Here is a 21,507-nt window from a genome sequence, read left to right as displayed (position 1 = left end):
ACCGGCTCGGACATCAACTCCGTGTCATCACTAGTTGGGACACTCTTCCATCCATCCAAAGAGTTTTTTAATCGATAGTTTTATTGGTTGTGCATAATACATTTAACATAAGTAGAACAAAGAGGTTTTTGATCCTACTCATTAGTACTTTCATTTTTTTCCACTCATCCATGAACCATTCCCATTCTCGCATCTCTGTTCTTCTCATGAAATAAAGATGTAATTACACGGTAGACTGCTGTATTCTGTACATTTATATAATATATATGTATTTAAAAAAATAGAACTCTTAAATACCACGTAAAAATATGTACTATGATGGATGTACATACATACGTAGAAAATGATATGGCATCGTTATCCATCTTCAAAGAAGAGGATCACACACGCGAATATTGACAAATCGTATAAGCAAAAAGCATTCGTTTCCTTCATCTTTGTTACTGCATGTACTCTTTTCCCAGCTCCCTCTTTCCGTGAACATCATCATTCACGTACTTGTCATCAGAAACATTTCAGGACTCGTCCTTTCTTCTTTCCTCTCCCTCCCTCCCTCCCTCCCTCCGAACAAATTAGAAGAAGGAAAACCAAATGGAAGAAAACAGTCAATCTGCAGTGTAAAATATGCTGAGATGTCTGCAGCAAATACCTAGTAGTAATAATCGCGTTTCCCCATCGTTTCCATCATCCTCACCATCACCTCACCTTCCCTCCAAGGAATCAAGGAATCCCTTAGCATCCCCCCACTTTATAGACGATCCCAGGAGTAGTGTCAATAGCAGCCATCATACAAGCCTGGAGGATGATTCTTCACGGGAAGTTAAGGAGCTACCGTTATTCACTGGACCAATCATGGGGTTTATCAACCGGGGCATTGCCCTCACCCGCGAATTATTACCAAACTGGGACTCTGTGGGAGGCCGGTAAGCATGGTGGAGGAGAAATTGTTCGACATGGAAGCCGTTTAAATAATGCCGTTCATAGCAACAGCAGGGGAAACAACCAGATAACCCCTTTGAATAGTTTCGAAGAACCAGGCTATTATTACGATGCTAACAATAGCTCTGCTTATAGTCTTAATAATAAGTCCGTCCTCTCCATTGAGTACATTTGTGAGCGAAACTATGCAAGGTGAATGAAGACAGAGCTTCCATTTCAATTTTTTTTTTTTTTGTAAAGTATTGTATAATTAGTACATAAATGAACCATTATTAATTATTATAATACATGGCCGTAAATAGATATTTTGTAGGAAAGGAGAATTTCGTCATTTGAACGAACGAGCGTAAATTGCACATTCAATATTATGTGTAATATAAGATTTGAAAAGAAAGTTAAGCACGTGCAAATGTTCCATCTGTGGCATTTTTTATAAGCTCAATTGTTTCTGCTTTATTTATTTTTCATACAATTTTATTTTAGTGTTGTGTCAGCTTAGGGATTTTCATCACTAAACCTCATCAATTGGGGCTATGCAAAATGTCAAATTCCTCGTGAACATACATTAAAAAAAACTGTTGGTAACTCCTACAAATTATTTTATTGTCGAATTTATCTATAAGTGTAAAATCCAAAAATGATCTCAGTTTTTCTCTCAGTAATCTGAATTACGAAATATAAGGGATTCTAGTCATTTGGGATTATTATCGTTTGAAGTCATTTATTACCCTTAAAACAATCACCAAATTTAAATTAGGATTAATAAAACTTATGTAAAAAGTTTATTATCAAAATATCATGTTTTCATTGAGTTGTTCGAAACTCGATATATTTCCATTTTTAGGCTGAAAATGATGGACAACAATACTCTTTTAAAGACCCTTATAACTTATTCATAATACATAGTGATAAGCAATGTTATAGCTTATATTCAAGAACATTATACAATTTATAATTTTTAAAGAAACTCTATTGAAAAAATATGAACGTCCAAGGATTATGCTTCCATTTTGTATTTTATAAGTGATCCCACTTTTATGGAAGTGTACTAGCAAATAATCAACATTATCACCATATTTTCCCCGATTTCAATGCCAATTTCATGACGTCATGCCCATTAAAAGGAAGATTGAGGCAATCAAAGAAAGATTCTTCCAACTTGATCATCCATCTCAAGGGATGTTAAAACTCGGATTCCAAATTCCACGAAGGATGACGGGAGGAGAATTCATCTGAGGAAAACTTATAAACCTCACAAGGGAGTAGAGTGGACTCAGGATGAGTAGAGAATTTTAATATTTCAAATGGGCCACTTAAAAGATACAAAATGGAACAACAACTCTTAATAATAAAAAACTTTTTAATTAATAAAAATATTTTTTAATCAATAAAAACTCTTTTTCATCACAAAAAAACAAAACTTTTACATAATTTTAAGAATCCTACTTTTAAGTTGGGGATTGTTTTAAGGGTAAAAACCACTCGGAGTGATAATAGTCTGGAACTACTATAATTCCAGCTATTTTAGAATTCAGATGACGTAGAGAAAAACTAACTGATATCAGTTAAAGATTCTGTCCTCAAAGATCAATTACTTTTTTGGCTTGAATTAATTTGTAAATTAATAAGTGTTCCCCAGTGTAATTTGTGTGCCTTTTTTGCCAAAATTTGATAATTGTACATTTTCAAAAAGCGGCCTTATCCATATTGCACGGCCTCTGATAAAGGAAGGGAAATCGCCGAAATAATAAATGGGCAGTTGGTATGCGTATCTAGATAATGTTTTTAAATGTTCCTTTGATTGGTCAGATGGAGTTATACGGATTAAGTATTAGTAAACATTTACAATTACTCCATCTATCTAATTATCTTTGAACTTTCTCTTGTACATATATTCCCAACAATGATCAAATAATTACTCCGTAGTTGCAAATAATTGATTTTGAGCCTTTTTCCGTTTCTTTTCGGATGAGAGATTGCAACATATAATAAAATTAATAACGTGCCATATACATACTGTATATTCCTTCTTTAACCAGCGACCGTGAATCGAACCTATACACAATTTCCCTGATCCAGTTGTTCATTTTTTCCTTTCCTAAATTATCGACTCGATTCGGTTCGAATCAAGTCGACACAACACAATTTTATTTACTTTAGTTATAAAATGAATTAGCTATTTTTTTTTGTCAAAAGAAAAATGAATGCAATAACAAACCGGAAGCATGCTTCCAATCACAACATCATTATTAATTGCAGCTAATATTATCTATTATGAATGTATTATCTATGTAGATTGAATTAGGCGGAGTATGTACTTGAATATGCAATATTTCCTAATGAAAGAGAAATTCGAATGATTTTACAAAAAAAAAAAAAAAAAAAAAAAAAAATACGAGAAAGATATGTTCATAAGGTCCTAATTCTTAATTGATGCTCGACTTAACTTCAATGAGATGATTCAGTCTTTTTATTTATATATGTGTATGTATATAGATAGATGTGTTTGATGGTCGTGATGATAAATCTCTGTTGAACCATTCATAGATTGAACTAACCTTGGATTATTTTATTTTATTTTTCTAATATTAACTATATGTTTTAATTTGTACATTTAAAAGTTACGTCATTGGACTTTTCACAATGTCAAATACTTTTTTTTAATGGCTTTTTTTTTTTTTTTTTTTTTAAGTGGAAATGTGTGATCCTCAAATGAAGATTTTTTTACTATAGAGATATAGTTATTGATGTTAAATATGATTGTGTGTCGATTTGGAAATGTTTGATGAATAAGAGTCTGTTATAATTTTAACTTATTCGGTCTGACTTCGATCTTTTTTTTGGATAAGAAATTTGATTGGAAAAAAAAGTAATTTCCTTTTTTTAGAATAGAACATTTTGGCCAAGATTTTGAATTTCAGTCCAGATTGGTCTAAAAAAAAAGAAGTCTTAAGGTTGCATTGAAAATATTTCTTTTAAATTTATAATCCAACAAATATCCAAAAACACATTCGTTATATGACGTATATTAAGCACATGTGTGAGGAATGACGGGTGAATTTAATAGCTGTATAAAATTGATGAGATCATTCTTTACCATTTGGGATTCCGTAATTTTTTATATCTTTTTATATTTAATCTTCTTTCTGACTTTAAGAATGTTATTCCCTTTAAAAGTCACGAGTTTTGTATATAATTACATACATATGTTGGTCTAACTTTATTGCGGAAGAAAATCGTTTAAAGTCCATATTCGATTTGAGGAGTTAAATTATAAGGTTTTATGTTTGTAGAGGGGTTCAATACAACCATTAAGATAGCTTCTAACCCTTCAGATATATACAAAAACGTAGAATTTATTTAGATTAAAGTAATTTGTGAAGCTCAATCCCCTTCATATATGTTTTTATTTGTGGTGCGTCAACATATTATAGGCTTTGGTGTCAAATTTGTGGGAATATTTCAGATTTTCAAAAATGTTAGCTTTAGTTTATATTCTTTATTTGATGTATGAGGCTTATATCCGCCCGAATGTAGGCTTTTGAATAAAATCTAACAATTTCAATCTATCAATTTTGCATACGCAAGTGGAATGTGCGACAATCTCATAGGAATATTCATAATAACTTATTCATATATGTATTCAAATGTAATCCACGTTCAATTTTGAGAAAAGTCATTCTAGCTTACTTTTGTGTTGACGGGCCAAATATATTAAGTACTTAAAAATGGCTATAATTTTAGTAAATATTATTCTCCATTTTTCAGCGATGCACTTGAATCTGTTGTGAGCGCCCTCTACTGCAAAATAATCATCATATTTGGACTAGCATTTCCCATGTCGGAAGTGATAAGCTCCAATGTTCCTCCCGGATACTATCAGCTCTTTTACATCTACTTATTCCTGGGATCTTTAGCGTACCTCATCATCATTTATGTGGACTTGCTCCGAACACGGGCCTCCATAGCAGTCACACGTACGAAGCTAATGATGAAAGCTAAGAAATGTGAAACCGAGAATTCCTTAAAAAGAACCATTAGTGGAAGTGGTGAAACGGAGGAAGATGATTATAATTTATCCTCATCTGCTGCGGCCCTCTCTGCCATCAATTATAAGGACGGGATTCCAAGGCCACGAGTTCACTATGGCTCCTTTTATCTTCGATTTGGAGCTGTCAGTAAGTTTTTAAACCTATCTTAGAATTAATTAAGACCAGTATGACTTGCAATGATTCCAAGATGTAATGGATTCAAATGCCAATGAAGGTATTTATTTCGTATAAATATATCTGCCATTTTGAATTACGACAAAAACCTTATACTTCAATTTATTATTATTCTTTTTTTGGACATAGTTTTTAATCAAGCGTAAAGTATTTGATGTTTGTTTGTACAAATACACTTTTTGATTGCCGTAAATTATATGTATGTATGGCCGGATGCATTTAATTGTATGGTTGCCATTAGTAAAGAAATAATAAATATCTACAAACCTGGAAAGCAAGCTCTCCTTTACGTAGTAGACAGCCAACTATAAAAGGCACATTTAGCTCCAGAAGATCCGTAATATCTTGCAATTTGAAATGGACTATCCAAATGACTAATTTCCACCATATTCGACTGCGAAAGTAATTATTTTGTCCATCTTATATACAAAATAGTTCACTAATGACATACATCCATGTATTGGGGATATCTTTAAAGGCTTACAACGAACAAACTAGATGGGTTATGGGCCCCATAATTTTTTCATAGTTTGAAAGTCACATTTAATGAGCTTTGCCATTGTAAAAGTGTTGTTCTAGTGTTGGACTTTTAATTTACATCCTTGGATGGATGGAGTAGGCCAAGGAAGAAATTACACCTTCCAATAAAACAATACACGGGCTCACAAGGCCAAAAAGTGCAGGATTTTTTGTCTTCAAAATGTCCTTACTTTTGAAACCCGGATTTTTGGCCTGAAACAGCCGGAACCTGAACCCATGCGATTTTTATCTCAGGGGGGAGGGTCGAGAATGAGGTTTTTGCAAAGTATCATTCGTCTGTAAGGCCCTGAAGAAGTCCATTACCCATACCATGGCAAAACTGGATCGATACGAGGTCACCCAGGCCTCCTGAAACTTCTGCCGTGTTGTGACTGAGGTTATCAAGAAAGGTAGATGATCTCATTATGAATCATTGAATGCCATTAAATGTACCTTTTAAAACACTTATATTCAGTCTGTTTCCTTCCCACTAACCTGATCCGTTCCAATGCCACATTAATTTGTTTTTTCATATACATCATTTTTCACAAGTTTCATGATTTTTTAAAAATAATTTTTCCATCCATTTCAATTGACACGACATAAAATATTCATCATTCTTAGACCGAACAATGACTTAAAAACAGTCTTTTCCGTCGCTTCACTCTGATCCTCAAATTCCAGAGCCAACACATAATTATCCTGTGAGGCCTTCCAATTTACAAATTATTTATCATTTATCTGTTCCTCAGGTTGAGGTGAAGATATTGTAAGAATTTTCATTTATTGATTTATTTTAGTGACATTTTTTCATAACTTCATACTGTTGTTCATCTCTTCTGATGGACTCTGTACAATCTCCCTTTTGCTTTTCCATCAAGATTATCATCATTGGATCGTCCTTCTTATTTTCATCGACCTACGTTAGATTTCCTTCTAACATTTTGAACTTCTTTATCAAACTTTGATTTTCTTCTTCCAATTCACTCTTTGTAGACATTAGTTGAATCTTTCCGTTCTTTCCATTTTCAATTTCCTCCCGACTGCGCCATGCTCTGTTTAGAACGAACCAATAAGGATGACGACTTATTTATTATCTTAGGTACACAATTATAATATATTATATCACAAATAAGTAATACATTATATCCACAACGTTATGGTCAATCCCATATTAACAATGACTCTACTCTCATGTACCTTCTGTTGGAGAGAGACACATTCCAACCTGTTTATTAAACTACTCAACCCCCATCAACGGCTAGATTGGAAAAGTAGTCATGTGCTAAGAAACTAGCCTATGCAAAATGCCATTGATCTACAATGTCATCATTAGGTCGCACATCTCCATCAAAGTTTGAAAGGAGACAAAATAATTTATTTCGTCAATAAGGATTAAACTAGAGTATTAATTATTATTTTGCTGTAAATAATAATGATGGTCATTATTCTAATCTATAAAAAATATTTAAAAAGTTTTTTGTCTAAGACTAACAAGTGGAGAAAAAACAAAGAATTATAAAATAAAATTTGACCTTTCCTTTCTGAAAAGTAAAAAAAATGATCGGCACTATACGCAAATCATCAAATTTTCCAATTTTTTTGATCTTGTTTTGTTCCATGGAACAATTTTAGAAAAAAACAACTTTTTTTACACTTTCTATAGTTTAAAAAAATCTCTATTCAAAATATTTTACGCAAAATAACTAAAACTGTCTTTTTAGTATGTATATTTATTAATTAAGTAAAGGGTTTTGCCTTCTTCCACAATTTGATCCAGAAGTCTGACTTAATAATATTTTTATAGGACAATGAATTTTTTCATAAGTCATTTTCATAGAATATGAAAACTTTTCAGCACCAACCGTAATTGGAATTTTAAAAAAGTTGAAAATCAAAGCGCTCTAACTTACTAGTTATTTTTAATTAAATAATATTGTTGTTGTTAGGTTAGAGGGGCTATACCCCCCTCCAAATTAAAACAATTTTTTCTTGGTCAGGATCATAAAATTTACGCGAAAATAGGGGAAAAATTAAATATTTGAAATTTTTTTCCAAAAAAAATTTAATTTTTTGTCAATAGCTATAAATTTTTATATATTTTTTTTTGGATTAAAAAAAATCCAAAAACCAAGCCTTCCCTCCCAAAAAAAAAGTATATAATCCTGCTACCGAATTTTAAATTTTAATTTTTATTTCAGTTTTTGGGATTGGTAGTATGATATATTCTGGTATTGAGATCGGAATGGTATTTGAATTGAACATGGCAAATGTATCAAAGTGCAAAAATATCTTCTCCATCATTCGTCCAATTTTACAAATGATTTTTGTATTTGTTCAAATGTACTTTATATTTCTGAATCAAAAGGTGAGTTTGAGAGAATTTAGGCCTTAGATAAGTATAGGGACATTTAGGGTGATGATAACGTATACTTTCATGTCAGGTGTTGGAGGGAAACTTTATGACGTACATATATATATGTATAAACTTATCCTCAAAACTAACCTTGTTCCTTTTTGTGATGAAATTTTTTGGGATTTTTGTCAAGTTTGTAATCAAGTGAGACAAAAAAATAAAGGAATGAAAACAATATTCAATTCCACGGGTATTTGATTAAAGGATCGGCAAAAAATTTCTATTGTCAGGGGTATGAATAACCCTGACAATATCTCAACGTGTTAATCTTTGTCTTAAAGTTATTTCATGATCTCAAAATCAAATTTGTCATCATAATATTAAACAATGACACAAAATAGAATTTTTCCAGAAGTGTATATATAGAAGAAAAGTTCTTTAGGTCATCATGATCAGAAAGAAGATCAGTGAGCTTGTGACTGCCTACGATGACGAAAAGGTGTATAATGCCATTTCAAAGCAGTATGAATCCCTGTGGTTATCGTCCGGAGGATAATAAATAATCACAAGAGGTTTACCACTCTGTAAATCCTACGCAAATCGTTAATGTGTTCCCTAAACTTCCAAGAAACCTATACGAGGCAGGGGCCAAGTCTCACTGTACACCTCTAATGCTATTCTTGCACAGAGGAAATCTTCATAAACGTATGCCTTGGAAAACACTGTTGCTCGAAATAAAACTGTGCACACTTGCTTGGGCTTAGCTGGAGGTTATCTGAACTGAGATCTCAGGTTTAATAATAGGTTTGGATAACTGATAAGTCGGTATTAGTTTCATCATAAAAATAAAAACTCCCCGGAATTAGTATGGATATGAATAATTTATCGGAGAAGTGTATATATACTTTTAAATAAAAAATAAAACGAAAGGTAAAACGATCCATATATTTAACATATATCTCCCAAAAACACCTGACGTGAACTTATACAATAACAGACACTAAGTCTCAGGATGTATTGTTTATGATGCATGCAGATTATTATTTATTTTTTTTGGCTACGAATACTTATGTCCTAATTATTGACTAATGAAGGATAGCTACACAGACATTATGTTCGTTCAGTCTCAGCCCCCTTTGTATCCATATTTTGAATCCCCTCTAATTAAAAAATTATTTATCTACATTCCAGATGAATATCTACAAAAGTAAGCTCATGTCCCGCTTCGGTCTAATGCACATGATTGCTACAAACATTTGTGTATGGTTTAATGTTTTAATTTTGGAGACGAGTCATGAGATCCTGGGCCATGGTCCACATCACCATACAAATGGTGATGGGACACAACCAACTCCCATTTCGGATGATCATTCCTCGAATGATTCACATCACTCTAATGGAGGACAGCACACCCAAATCCCAGAGGCTCACTATTTGACGGATGAGGTTCCAAATTCGGACTACTCGAAAGGGATGGAGTTTCAGCTGAGTCATTTAGTGAGTATGTGTCAAAGGGAAAATAACATCATGAGTAAACTGCTCTCTGATTCCGGTCCATTTCTGTTTCCTTGTACGATTGAGTATAGTTTGATTTGCGCTGCAGTTTTGTTTGTCATGTGGAAGAATATTGCCGAAGAGCATGAACATTACAAGGTAGGTGAATGATATTCCTATTTTGTAGAGGGTTTTGTAATAGTACATCGATTGTGCAAAATAAATGCTACGAGTATGATATTGTAAGATAAATAAAATATATTTATCTATTAAGAAAGAGATTAAGAAAATTAATTTTTATACATATGTAATGTATTTATAGAAATATTATTTATATTTGTATTTTATATGAAGAAAAAAATGAAAAGATGATTAGTCCTTCATGCTATTTTTTATAACAAATTTGTATACGGAAAGATGTCTTTAAATACTTGAATAGGAACAAATTTCTTATTTACTTATATATAAAAGAAATATACTAAGGTTTTTTTACCATAATAAAAAATCTATTTGTATAAATGTCAGGGCTATTCAATTTAGTTAAAAAAATTATTGTTACGTATAACGTGTTCATTAATACTAAAAAAACAACAAAAAAGAAACAAAAAACAATTACAAATTCATTGAACTATACGACGGGTTATGTAATTTTTAATCTTTTTTGTACAAATCTGTTGACAATTTTTGTTTAACTGAGACATCTTTTTGACGTAATAGTGTATTTATTAAATATTAAAGGGTTTCATATGGCATTGATTTCATTTTGATTGATTGCATCTGGCTTATTATTTTAGCTATATAACTGGCCTTTTAATTTTGGAGACAATATGCTATAGCATTCTTTATCGTATCTCTCCCATGGTTTTATTGCACGTTCCAACCTTTCCTTAAAAAAAATCAACCAAGTAACATCCTCGTGAAAAAGGTCTCAAAATCAGTTTGTACCAACCGAGTGGTCCATGAAAATCTTAACACTTTGAATTTGAAACTTTAATAAGGTATAATTAATTAATTAACAGTATAATTACAACAAAATTAATACTATAAATAGATGTGTGTCTGATGCCCTTATTTGCAAAGATAGCTTTCAAGTGGGGGGGGGAAGTTCTGTCACCAGTTATGGATGTAGTCCTCTGTCATGATGTTCCAGTGCTGGCTGACAGTGGCTTTGGGGGCCTCGGTGTTTGGATGACGGACACTGTAGGCCTTCTCCTCGACATGCACTCAAAAAGTGCGGTCCGGGGGCTTGACATCTGGCCTTTAGAGGAGCCAAAAATGTCAAAAAAAAGAGTTCAAAAAACAACTCAAGAGACTAATTCAAATGAGCCTTGTAACGGAGGAGATGGGTTTCTTTTATTGCTGCTGTCAAAAGTGGTCTCTCCATCCTGATTTTTCCATCCACTTTTTTGATAGCTCTATGAACATTCTAGTGTTTTGCCTTATTACCAGAGCCCTCCTTCCTCTCTAACGTTTCAGACTTGCTGACGGCATAGACGGGGACCTTGGATACACCCAGGGTCAAAGATTTCGCGAATGGAAATTCGTCGATAAAGTTCAAGTGTCATTGTCTCAACTTGTACGTAAGCTGGAGAGCTCAGATTTTTTTTTGTAACTAATGGTTTCTATTTAAAAATATCGGAAATAAATTAAAGTAAATCACTCAACCGTGATTAATAATTATTGAACTAATCTGTTTTCGTAATTCCATGGACCTTCCGTTATATAGCTACCCAATACTTCCTAACTCTTGGACACTTTTAAAATTTTAGTAGTAAGTAGTGCTTAATAATAGCTCATTCGTGTTTAATAAACCAACGCTTAGGACACAAATATTAATACTGTATTTTGCTTTCAGTTGATGATTTTTCTGCTTCTTTTACACTTATCATTGTTTTGAACGTTGATTTGTTGAATTTGAATCAGCTCAGATTGTTAAGCTGTGAAAAATTCAAAAGAACTAGTTCAGTCTTGCATATGAGTCCTAATATTTTTAATGTTTGGTCCTGAATGACATCACTCAACTTTATTACTTCTTTTTTTTTATCGATTCTCGTAAAAAAAGTCCAAAGGATGGGCTCCCAAGGACTAATAGTCCTTGAACAAAGAATACGCTGACTAAACACCCCAACAAAATAGTTATCAAATAATAATATCTAAGTCGGAAAGAATTGGCAAACTACTAATTGATTTTGAGGTATTTTTTATGTTTCTTTTAAGAGGGAAGGTTGTACAATAAAGGTAACGATAAGCTTCCTTTTTTCTTCGAAAAGGGAGGGAAAAGGTCATAAAATCTAGTTAGCCTAAACTAAAGCTTTACAAGAAAGTGGCGAAACGCGCTTGTTAGCATGAGTAGATTCCTTGTTTTAATGAAACATTTTCCACCATGCAAATATCGCTTTTTATAATACCAAATGACGTAAGAGTATCATTATCTGTTATTTCCCCTCGTGACGTATGTAACTTTATCTTCCCTTCTCAGAATTTTGGGTACATTGTCTAAGTCTTAATTTCTCTTTCTATCTCGAAATTTGAGACAGCAGATAGTTGAAATTCAATCATTGCAACCTTTTAGTAATAAGGAAATAACTTCGAGGAAGAAAAGAGTATAATATTGGAGTAAGAGGAGAGAGATCTCGACTATTTCGAGATATTCCGACAATTATCACTTTGAGGGATCATGAAAGTAAATGGAAGTTGGATAAGATTGTCAGTTTAAGTGAACCCCTAATACTTTTTCCTCTATCTACTATGAACCATTACAGTATAATTATAGGATGAACGTAATAGGTAACAAAGAGAGGAACTTCTTTGTCATCAAATCCATTAACTCCTGAAACAAAAAATTACCAAAGGTATTCGTAAGGGGTTGGCTGGAGGGGCAAGTTAAATAATTTTTCATTTTTATTAGAAAAATTTATATTTTTAAACTTTTTTCCAAAAATTTGATTTAATTTAATTTTTCAAATTTTTTTTCCAAAAGATTTAATTTTGTCCAATTTTTTTTTCCCAAAAATTAATTTTTTTGTGAATGTATATAGATTTTTCAAATTTTTCTACAAAAAATTTTATTTTAATTTTTTCAAAAAACTTTAATTATTTGTAAACTGCTGTGGTCTAAAAAGTATCCCAAAAATTTAATTTTTTGTGAATAGTTATGAATTTTGAATATTTTTTTTTCAATTATAGAGTAATAAATTTTGAAATTTTTCTCAAAAAATTTAATATTTGAAAAAAAAAAAAATTTTAAATTAATTTTTTTGTGAGCAGCAGTTAATTTTGGAAAAAAATGACAAAAAATTCCAAAAACCAATTCTTCCCATATAAAACAGGTTAAATTAATATAAACATACAGAGTGCGACAGGGAAATTTTCCGCGATCAAGAAGCAAAACCTAAGCCTTATTAACTTTTTTTAACAAAAACATAATGGAAAATGTTATTAAGAAACTTTTAGCAATCAATCTCAGCAAGAATTATTTAATTTGGCCGCCTATAGCGTCTATCTCAGCCTTCACACGAGGTCAGGACCTGGCACAGGTTGCCACAATATAATTGGTGGCCATGTTGGCCCATTGCTTCTTGATGCTGGCCTTGAGCTCCTGCACATTTCTGTGTGATCTCTTCCCAACCTTGCTCTCTAAGACGCTCTACACACTGAAGTCGAGGGGGTTGAGATCAGGACTGGAAGAGGACCAAAAGGTCTTGTCCGTCTAGTCAGCAAAGTAATCCTTGCAGAAGTTATGTGTCTTCAAGGCTGTATGACTGGGGTCACCGTCTTGGGCCAACACATACTTATTCTTAGGATGGTTAGATTTCAGCAAGGACAAGATTTTTCACCTCAGGACCTTATAGTAGGCCTTACTCCCAATTTTCTCATTGGGCTTGAAAAACAAAAGTGATTCATTTTCTTCCCATTATAGCCCACCACTCTTAAGCCCCTTGTTTGGGCCGGTTATTTTGGATTTCTTCAAGTAATTATGTACTTTTTTGCATCTTTGAAGCCTTAAGGCCTTCATCATGTCGGTGAGGAGATGTGTTGGAGTCCTGGAAAAGATCTTAGTGCCGAGGTCATCATGAATTACCCTCCTGGTGGTGATCTTGTCCACGTTGAACTCGTCAGCCAAGCAGCGCATTGATGCTGTTGGATTTTCCTTGATCTTGGTTTCCAGGGGCTTGAGAAATTTTTCATATAGCTTCAAACTATTTCTTCCACTTCCTGCCTTCCTTTTGACTCATTTTCTAATCTCCTTGGCCAACCTGATGTTCTGGACTGTCCTCACAGTCACACATACAATGTTTGAAATTCTTTTTGGATCAACATCCACGTTGAGAAGATCCGAAGTCCTTTGCCTTTTTTATTCCTGTTCACTCATTTTTGGTCCGATTTAGATCAAATTAAAATAATGTGCAAGGAATACAACACAAGTATTGGGACATTGCTTTAGATGTCACCTGAAACCTCATTTACGGTATATAAAAAAAAAAAAATTAATAATGACGTGGAAAATTTCCCTGTCACACTTGTACATACATAGAAATAATCAGTACAAGCTACAATAAATGTCTAATCCTAATTGGAAATTTATACGAGCAATTATGAACGATCGAGTCGAAATCTTTCTCCTCCAATAATATATTCTTCGTTTTTGCAAAGCATCACTTAGTTGTATGAAGTTAAGTTGTATTTCCTTATTATTAAAAGGTTGGGGCCATTGAATTTCAACTATCCACTGTCCTTGTCTCTAATTTCGAGATAAAAGATTAATATGATGTAATATAAAAAAGTGTTACTACTTTGTACTTTGCACAAATACTGATGTGGTGCTCGTCGTCGTTTCGGTACTTGGTTCAAATAAAGTGTTCACAGCTTATTCGTCTTCAACCAATCAATGTTTAGAATAATGATAATAGTAATATTTGTATAGTCGACAGTGGAAAAATAAATACGTAGGAGTTGTTGATTTATGCAAGACATATATCAATTAGTATGATTGACTTATTTGGCTAACTACCAGATGATTTTGGGCCTTTTTTCTGTTTCTTTTTGGAGGAAAGGTTGCGTGATACAATAAAGGTAACGCCGTCCAATATCACAATTAGGTACTTTTTTAATTTTTTTAAGCTATAAAATATACCTATTTTCCAGGCTATTGTTTGGTCATATGAACAAATTCATGACTCAAACCTCAGAGAAAGTTCAGAAAAATTAATTACACATATGTTATACTCATCATAGCAATTATAGAATTTGTAAAAAAAAAAAAAACCAACTCTTTTCTGTTCTTGTAATTTCTTGTATTTTTTCCTTTCCTTTTTCCAGTTTCAACGTCGTAGACGAAAAATATCAGCTCATTTGAGTGTGTTCAACCCTGAAATACGAAGTAATCTTCCAACAGCCGAAGAAGAACGCTCAGCACATCAATACTCAGTGGATTGCACTCATGCCAATACTGGCCTTTTTACAGGGATCTTTGTCATGGTTATCACTATCATTTCCCTGATTGTGTTCTTTGTTCTCATGTCATCCCCGGATCCTCATTTGAATGAAATTGCCGTCACTGTCGCCTCACTCACGGAGCTATCCCTCTATGTTTTGACTATTTTAGCTGTTATCATGGGTATGATACAAGTAAGGGATATATATCTATTGTTATTCTTTTTACAAATGCTAAGAAAAAAAAAAATCTAAATTAAGAACAAAACAACAACGTTGTTTTAATGATGAAAAATATATCCTTCAAGCTGTAATTCAATATCCTAGTCTTCATCATTTTTAAAAGCACAAGTAACATAATTCAATTTTGTAAAGCTACGATATTTTTGAATACTCTTTTATTCAGCATGGATGATAAATGCTATTCATCCAAATGAATTGATGATATTTTTTGACATTTTCTTTAAAGGTTAGAACACTTTGGTACGATACAAGTAGAAAGATGGAATTGGATAACTTACTCCTTATCGTGGCTCAAACCGGCGTATTTATGTATGCAGCCTTTTGTATCATTGGATCATTTTTTCAGTTGCGTGATCATCTCATTGCATTCCTTGCATCCATGGCCACTCTAGTTCAAACTACTCTACAGACTGTATTTATCTTGGATTGTTCTTGCAGGTAATAATTGATGAGGGAAATTAAATATTAGTTAGTCATGAAAATCGTATGTATTTTGGGCTTGTTAAAAATAACTAAAAACAGGGCAACCCATACATTTTGAAGAATGTTTTAGAAGAGAGAAGCTTCGCTCTCATAGTGTTATATTAGATCAGCTACAATTAGCTGTGACAAGAGAGTAACGGAAGATGGAAATAAAAAAGAATATATGCAATCATTATTCCGATGTCGACCCTCAATTTTAATCTGAGTCCGACAAGGAGTTACAATTACAACTCCACAACAAATTCTCAAAGTTATTTTATGTGCAAACACGAATTCTCAATCAGGTTTTGAAAAACATTGAATGTACATGGAATAGAAGTTCAATAATAATGATAACAGCTAAGGAAAAGAAAATTCATCCTTCAGATTACCAATTTCAAAAAATGGGTCTGCTCAAAAATATATATACGATTTACATCACTAATAATAATATTGCCATAACCATATGTAGGTGAGGTTGCTGTGAGAGAATTAATTGTTCCGAATAATATTTAATTTGTGATAAGTGATAACAAATTTAAAATAATATATGAGAGTATGGAGAAAAAGTGTAACAAGTCACTTTCTGTCAAAGACAAGATTTTTAGCTCTTATTAATTAAATATACTTATAGTTCTCCATATTTAAACAAATAATATATTTGAAACCTACCATCTTAATAATTAAACAATTTATGCAGAATGATTTGAACATTGAAGGTTTTTATAACCAATAATAAGAGTTTAATTTTTCAGATAATATTTTTTCACATAAAATGGTCTTTTGAGAGGAGTAATACGGATATAATCTCGTCAATCATCAAATTATACTTATTTGAATTGTATAGTGTTTAAAGTGGTAGTTTAGTTTCATTATGGTTTTATTAATGTTAATACAAGCAATGGTTGCAGAGCAAAAAATTATTACTACTATAATTGTTAATATATTTTATTTATCCCCAGATTTGCATATAATCCTCAACAAGTCAAATCCAAATCTGGACGAGAGGTCGTTACCTTTCTCCTGGTGTGCAATTTAGCAATGTGGGCAATTAATACACTCGAAACCAATCGTGCAGATTCTCATCCAATTCAAGTAAGATATGCAAATGTTTAGAGGGATTCATACATTGCCGCTTTATAAATATATATATTTTTTGTAAATTTCATTGTGTTATTACTCGTTACTATTTGTAAGGACTTCCTTATATTGAAGTTGGTCTATAACCAATTAGCACAATTTTAGAATTTTTATTCTATGAAATAGGCTCAAACCCAGAAGATATTCGATATTGAGAAGTCCTTATACAAAGTAACTTAACTTAACAATAACAAAGAAAGTTGTGAGGCTAAAGAGGTTTTTTTTTCTAACATCGCAGATCATGTATCATGTTCCGAAATCGATGCCATGTCTTATAACTTAAGAAAACGTTATTAAATGGGGTTTTTTTAAACGATAAAAAAATTAAACTAAGAAATAGTGATATTTGAATTATATCAAAATTACAAATATGTTTTGAAAATTCAGCTAGATTTTTACTATTCATTTTTGGTTATTTATTGATTAGGGGCAATGCAAAAGGATACTAATCGGAGAAAAATTTCAAATGCTTGCAAAAGAAATAGTCAATTTGTTATTTACACTAGAAAGTCTAAATGATAGTGTATAAACTAAATGTATTAAACTTTTTTTTAATACATATTATGGTGTACTAAATCTAAAAGCTAGAGATATATTGTATTGACATACATAGAACGTTTATGTATTTACGTTTCCTGAGTCTCATTTTGACATCCAAATATACGGCTATAATGAACCATTTTCCTAAATGAATCTTAATAAAAGAAAGTATTTTTTCTTATAAAATTTGGTAATTTATGTCCCAATATGGTTCACATCAGCAACAATGCTAACATCACGTACAAACGCTCTATAGTTAATATAAATGGTGTCTATTTTGAGCATGTTAAAAAAACCCTAACAATTTGGAGACTAGCAGCTTAGCGGTCCTGAGATATTGATCCTTAGGGACGACGTTACCTCACTAATACAAAAATACCCTATGCATTTTGTTGTCAGCTGTTGATTATCTCACTTGATATGTCATGGTCATTTTGACATTCATTCCTTTTCAAAAACAAACGAAGTAATAATTTATAAAAATACAAACTTTTTTATCCACTCTCAAACTCGACTAACACAAGAGGAAAAGATTCAAAGAACATACAGAAGCTGCCTCTTATATTTTTCTTTTAGCCAACTGCTAATGATTATTTAGAGAATAGTTATGAACTATTATATACATTCAATTGATATTCTAACCAATGACCAAGTATGGAATAACACGAATTCTATATGAAGGCTTATAAATATTAATTAATGTAAAAATCAAATTCATATTTAGCAGCTTTTTTGAGCACACAATATGTAGAGTCAGCTCTATTTTTGTTCATTTAAAAAGTGAGCCGTGAATGAAAGAAGCGAGCAATAAAAGACAATAAAAAATATATACCTGAAGATAGATATTTTTCAATATCGATATTCAGTTGTTCAACTGGATTTAAGCTGTTTAACGTACTACAAAAGAAGACTCCCAATTCATATGGACTGTGCCCGCATTTGTCTTCTAGTTATTTAAATATATTTTTTGGTCCCGACGAGTGGTGTTGCAATATTTACCTTTTCGTATTGGTACCGGTACCAAAATTGGTAGGTATGTTTAGATACTTATGCAATCAAAAATATATAAAAAAATGTCGTCAATGGCAAATTCCATAGACTAAATCTGAGGCTGAATCTTTTTATGAAGGGGATTTTTTAACGTCTTACCTGGACTAATTTTTATACTGGCATTATGACGCTCAAAGTACGTTTTCTCATATCAATTTACTTTAGTAACATTTTAAATGCGTCAATATCCCGATAGCAGCACTATAGTACCGGTTTTTCGACGCCCCTGGTTAAGCAGGAATCTATGAATCCAGACCTTCACATTGATAAAAGTACAAATTATACTTACAAATACTAATCTGAATCTCTTTATATCATAGGTCAAATTCTATGGTGGCGAGTGGGCTTGGCCCATCATTACGCATGTCTCAATGCCTCTTGCAATATTTTATAGATTTCATTCGACTGTATGCTTATGTGAAATATGGAAAAAGTCTTTTAAATATAAACCCTCGAATCTTGCTTTTGTTTAAACTATTACAATACTACATACTTCGAGGTCCTTGATGTGAACTTCTCTTTTAGAATGGTTGAACAAGATTGATTATAAATAATTATAAAAGAAAGGGTCACTTTGTCATACATATATTTCAAATATAAATAATTCATATTATTCCACAATAATTTATGTATGTATTAATTAATTAATTATTGTATTACCCTTGTGTTAGAATTTACTTTTCTGTTGTTAGTTTTTGTGATAAATGAATTTAATAAATGATATAATTATTTACAAATCTTATATAATGTACCTATTTATTAATACCACGGCGTTACCAGCTCTTTAACAAACAAAATTTAAGCTATATTTTGTTGTCGGCTGTTGAGGTTTCTGCATATTTCTCCTTAATCAGTGTGTTGAGCGTTTATTCGTTGAATAAGTTCTTGTTAAGCTGTGAACCCTTCCCAACAATGATTGAATGGTAAGCCAAATAATTAAAATAATGTTTTGGAGGAGAGCGGCTTGGCTGTCATGAGATTTCATTAGATCAGCTACAAGTAGCTGTGACGAGAGGGGGGCTCAATAAACAAGGACATAAGAAATAATTACACCACAGACTTTCAAATACAACTTTGAAACAATTATACATATTTTATGAGCACATTCAAATGTTCAAGCGGCCGTCGTATACCGGTAGTTGCATAAATACGTTGACTACTTGTGGCAAATAATTAAATGTGTAATAAAATTCGTATGACGTATTTTTTTTGAGAATTATATAATAGAGAATTTATTCTGGTATAAAATTTAATATAATTACTGAATATAACCGCCATCAGCCGCTATGACGCCCTCCAAGCGCCCGCGGAAGGCCTTGCACACATTGATGATGTAATGGTCTTCCATGGCTGCCCATTTCTCATTGACACTGGCCTTCAATGAGTCCAAATTCGGGTGGCGTGTAGCACAGGCATCTTCTCAATTTGCCACCACACACTGTAGTCAAGGGGATTGAAATCAGGTGATTGAGGTGGCTAAATGTTTTTATTCCAAAATGGCATGTTGGTAGCGATCCAATCTTGAGTCATTACAGAGGTATGGGCAGGTGCCCCATCCTGCTGGAAGGTAATAGGGCCCATTAGAGATCTTGAGGGCCTAGTCATTCATCATAAACGACTTTATTTGATGCGAGTAAGAAAAAAAAAACAAAGCCAAAAGATTTACCGAGTTACTTGTGCTGAAATTTTTTATTTGCGGTCACGGAACCTCGAGATATAAGCGTTTAAAAATTAGTCCGCGTATTTATGAAACTACCGATACATCTATGATAGGTTGTACAGTAGTAAGTAGCTCTGAATGTAGAATAGATGGAAATTTACTCCTCAGTAATTTAATTATAACGGTAGCACCTTAGGGAAATTCATTTTTCAATTTGCATACTCCTAAAAAAATGGTGAAGCTAACAAAATGCTAAAAAAATATCACTGAACAAAACGGTGTTTTGTACAAATTGAAATAAAGTAAATACTCATTTTATTTGAAATATTGAAATTCTGTACTCATCGTAAATGGATCTCTTCATTTTTGCATTTTGGAATCTCATTTGCAAGATGCAAATAGTCTGCTCTGATTTCTTGAGATGGATAAACTACAATAATATGGACTTAGAACAACTGCCTGAATGGTCTCAGAGGTGATATTTGCTTTAAATGGCGTGCAAGGTGTTTGTCCCACATCAGTTAAAGACTTGGGTATGCTTCATGGATTTGAACATGTTGATGTGCAATTTATTTAAGATAAGTTTAAGTTTTTATATATATTGAATACATTAATTTATTTTTCTTTTTTAGATTTACAAACAACTTACAAGGTGAAGAAAATGAAAGATGGAGTTTATTTCTATTCATAATTACTATATTTATTTCTGTATCAATTCTCAAATGAATCTAAAGTTAAAGTGAACAAAGTTCATTCTAAAATCAATTGTGATACTTAATAATCTTAATTCTAATTAATTAGCTAAAAATTATACTTCAAACGGTTTCTTGAACTTCTTCAGTTAATTGTGAGAGGAAAGATTAAGCATTCACTTTTTCAGAGCTATTTTAGTATATTTTAGCTTTAAGTTATAAATATTACACACGGATAACATCAGTTACATATTTAATAAATTTTATCAATACATAATAAAATTACTAATGATTTTTATTATACAATAATAATATAAGAAAATACTTTATTTCTCTCTCTCTCAAAAAAAAAAAAAAAACGTGTAAAAAGTGTCAATTTTTTTAAAAAACTTTCTATATTATAATTTTTAAACCTCAGCAATTATTCATAATAAAAACAAGATGTTGTGTAATTTAAAATGAACCTTGTTTGTAGGAGACTGCCCAAAAGTATATTTTGAAAGCACTTTAGTTACTCATAGGCTTTCGAAATCTATTTTTGACTAATACATAAGGCGTAGCAGAAGATCACTATTAAATTCATAAGTTAAAGTATTATGAGGAATTTTTTTAATATTAAGTTAAAGAAGAATGGATAAAATAAAAAAAAACGCAACTGAAAAACGATTACCTATTACAAAAAATATTTATTAGAAATTTGAATAGAAGTTATACACAGAAAATTAATTAATATTTTTATAAAACAGCAATGAA

The 21,507-nt window shown here is 32.0% G+C and overlaps 1 protein-coding gene across 4 annotated transcripts in view; it reads left to right on the top strand.

The window, feature by feature from the left end:
* The window catches only part of LOC121114627 (proton channel OtopLc), an 85,237-nt gene extending 66,093 nt beyond the window's left edge, over positions 1 to 19,144 (top strand). For all 4 annotated transcript variants that reach the window (XM_040708654.2, XM_040708652.2, XM_071887158.1 and 1 more), the window contains 7 exons: positions 4,708 to 5,117; positions 7,886 to 8,052; positions 9,232 to 9,693; positions 14,854 to 15,162; positions 15,437 to 15,648; positions 16,635 to 16,767; positions 18,723 to 19,144. In XM_040708654.2, coding sequence (XP_040564588.1) covers positions 4,708 to 5,117; positions 7,886 to 8,052; positions 9,232 to 9,693; positions 14,854 to 15,162; positions 15,437 to 15,648; positions 16,635 to 16,767; positions 18,723 to 18,875 — 1,846 coding nt within the window. In that variant the 3' untranslated portion in view covers positions 18,876 to 19,144. The remainder of the gene's footprint in view (positions 1 to 4,707; positions 5,118 to 7,885; positions 8,053 to 9,231; positions 9,694 to 14,853; positions 15,163 to 15,436; positions 15,649 to 16,634; positions 16,768 to 18,722) is intronic.
* The last annotated feature ends 2,363 nt before the right edge of the window (positions 19,145 to 21,507 follow it).

This window comes from Lepeophtheirus salmonis, chromosome 3 (assembly GCF_016086655.4).
Source record: "Lepeophtheirus salmonis chromosome 3, UVic_Lsal_1.4, whole genome shotgun sequence".
NCBI lineage: Eukaryota > Metazoa > Arthropoda > Copepoda > Siphonostomatoida > Caligidae > Lepeophtheirus > Lepeophtheirus salmonis.
The sequence above is the reverse complement of the archived record's forward strand: the minus strand, read 5'-3'. Positions and strand labels throughout refer to the sequence as shown.